Source organism: Bison bison, unplaced genomic scaffold (genome assembly GCF_000754665.1).
Source record: "Bison bison bison isolate TAMUID 2011002044 unplaced genomic scaffold, Bison_UMD1.0 scf7180017864085, whole genome shotgun sequence".
NCBI lineage: Eukaryota > Metazoa > Chordata > Mammalia > Artiodactyla > Bovidae > Bison > Bison bison.
Genome location: NW_011494657.1, coordinates 106,971 through 109,599, shown reverse-complemented (window position 1 = coordinate 109,599; position 2,629 = coordinate 106,971). Strand labels below are relative to the sequence as shown.

Below are 2,629 nucleotides of genomic sequence, written 5' to 3'. Positions count from 1 at the left end.
CAGTGGAGGCACATGGTCCGCCCTTCGGGACGCTTCCCCTACCTTCCCTCTTCGACCTAAACTCGTTCCACCAGACAAACTATTCGGGGGCAGCCAGTATCCCATTGACTAAGCAACACATCCCCGAGAGCCAGTGCACAAAGCATCTGCCGGGGGCGGGGGCAATGCCAGCACCTGTACATAGGACCACAGGGCTGGGCAGAGCTGCTTAAGGCTCCAGCAAAGAACCTGACCTCCCATCAGTTTAACAGTCTCAAGCCACATCCTGCAACTGACTCATACGTGTTTATTGAGCTAAATCAATAGGGCACAAAAGCAGCTCAGAAACTTTCCTACAATACAGAAAAAATTATGGGCTCCTTATTTTCAACACAGGTGTGCGGTGCCCCTCTCCACGACTGAGGTGATGCCCCCAACTCCAAACAGCAGAAAATAGGCACTCTGCTCAAACAGAGGGATGGAGCCCCAAGGACAGGGGCTTCTGACTGCCCCAGCCTAGCATCGTCAGAGAAGGCCAGGGAGCAAGGCACAGCCCAGCTCTTCCCCCTCAGAGACCAGGGGTGGGGAAGCAACGATTCCTTTCATTCCATCTTCTGCTGGGTCATGTCGTGGAGATGGGGGAGGACCTAGGGTTACATCAGAAATCCTGTAATGAGAAAGATTAAAGTAAAATACAGAGACCTAACAATGGACCAGGGGTCAAAGAGATGACTGCAGTGTCCTCCAGGTGACACTCTCCTCCTCTTCCCGTACTGCCCCTCCCCCAGGACACGCTAAAGCCCCAGGTGACTGAGACGGCAGCCCGGGGCTGAGGCCTCTTAACCTGCCTTCTGCAGTCTGTTCTGGGGACACTCACCTCAGTGTTCAGCTCTGTAGAATCTAAAAGGTCCAGCCTGTGCTCACTGGAGGAGGAGGACTAGAGAGAACGGGGTCTAATGTCAGAACAGTCCTCCCCACTCCCATCACCTGCAGACAACAGAGGGCCCTTTCCCTCTCACGTGGCAAATTTGAGGCCGAGTGGGTCCCTGAAGCAGCCAGGAAGGGCAGAGGAGCAAAGTGAGAGTCATCAGGGCAGTGCCCCCTCTCCTGGCCTGCCGACGGAGACCTCCATTTGCTCAGCGCTGGAACCAGAGGTCGGGTCTTCCTGGGGGAACTTTAGTACTAAACACCTAACAGAGGTCCTGCTGTCTAGGCTCTGGGTGAACATTTTGTCTGGTTTTGCCTTCAAGCACAAGACCCCCCAAGCCCCACCCCGCTCCGCTGTGCCCGTTCCTCCTCAAAGAGCAGAGGAGGGAGCGAACAGCCGCAGAAACACAATACTCTTCTGTTTATACGGTTCCTTTTCTCTGTATCTTGCGTAAAAGGTCCATTTTAAAGATGAGGCCGAGAGGGGTTATGGAGTTAACTTGATAAAGTAGGGGAACCTAGGACTCCTACGAGACATCTCATTTGAATTCAATGTGTTTCCTACTGAACTGGCAGCATTTCCTCCTGTGGAAGCAGGCAGGCAAGGGCAGAGGAGTGAGTGGAGGAGGGGCTTGGGCAGCCCGCTTAGGAGAGGAGGTCAATTGAGCCTGCGCTGGGACAGGAGAGACTTGCTGCCAGGCTCTAAGCACTGGGTACTGCCCATCTCTCTCTAGCTTGAGGGCTCTCTTTAGTTCTGGGGCAATTAACAAACAAAATACTTACATGGGGATTGGGAATGGGAGTGTGGTTCCAGTCCTTTTTGGTACTTTACTTTTTTAAGAGGATAGGGGGGAAAAATTTTAAGTCCAAGCAAAGTGAATAGAAACTTACAAACCGTTACTCTTTTATGACTCTTTGAAAACGTCTGGGGCAGCTTCCAGGGACAAGGCATCATCAAGACAAAGGAGAAATCACTCTAGGTTCTTTCCCTTGCATCTGCTTCCAGTTCTAAAGGGAGAAGGGACTGTTGGGTCCACTCACCTTGCCTGAACCTTGCCAATCTCCACTCAGGTCGTCGTGAATTTCTAATTCTTCCTCATCCTCTTCCATCAAGCTGAGCCTGGAAGCAGTGGCCAAGAGTAGAGGTTTTCAAGGACCCAGAGTTTCTTGGCACCCCAGGGGAATGGGGGAGCGGGGGCAGGGCAGTAAGCAGACCAGGGGTCCAGATTCGCACCCCTGCTCCCATCAGAGCAGCTCTACTTCCATCCGTTTTATACACTAGGGCTCCACATTACACTGGAAGGAAGTGCTGTGTGGTTAAGAACAGTCTAGAAAGCACCAGCACAGCAGCACTGATCAGGGAGAATCCCCTCATAACGGGGGACAGACTTGAAGTGAAGACAGAAGATGATAAGAAAAGCTCACCGGGTCAGCTGCTTGCCCAGACCAGGACCTGAAGGGTTGAGCGGAGTCTGGAAATGCTGTGGACTCAAGGACCTTGACCTTGGGTTGCCTAAAAGGTACAGGCTGTTGGGAATGAAGTTGGATCAGTGACAAGGGATAAAAATATAGGGTAAAAAGAGGAGGTAAAGTGGCCAGCATTAAAGCCAGCAGAAAGTTCAGAGTGGAGGGAAAAAGAGAAAATGAAAAGCTGAAAAAAGGGGAAAGGACCTGAGAAGAACCAAGAATGAGGGGATCCTGTGGCAGGGAACAACACAACAGA

General features: G+C 51.9%; 1 protein-coding gene across 5 annotated transcripts in view; it reads right to left on the bottom strand.

Moving 5' to 3' along the window:
* Positions 1-267: 267 nt before the first annotated feature.
* STAG3 (stromal antigen 3) overlaps positions 268-2,629 on the bottom strand; it is a 29,507-nt gene continuing 27,145 nt past the window's right edge. For 2 of the 5 annotated variants that reach the window (XM_010837886.1, XM_010837887.1), the window contains exons 30-33: positions 2,332-2,433; positions 1,948-2,026; positions 857-916; positions 268-646 (exon numbers count right to left, since the gene is read on the bottom strand). In XM_010837886.1, the coding sequence (XP_010836188.1) occupies positions 638-646; positions 857-916; positions 1,948-2,026; positions 2,332-2,433 (250 nt within the window). In that variant the 3' untranslated portion in view covers positions 268-637. Of the gene's footprint in view, positions 917-1,947; positions 2,027-2,331; positions 2,434-2,629 lie in introns of all 5 variants that reach the window. The other 3 variants (XM_010837885.1, XM_010837884.1, XM_010837888.1) reach the window with 2 other exon arrangements.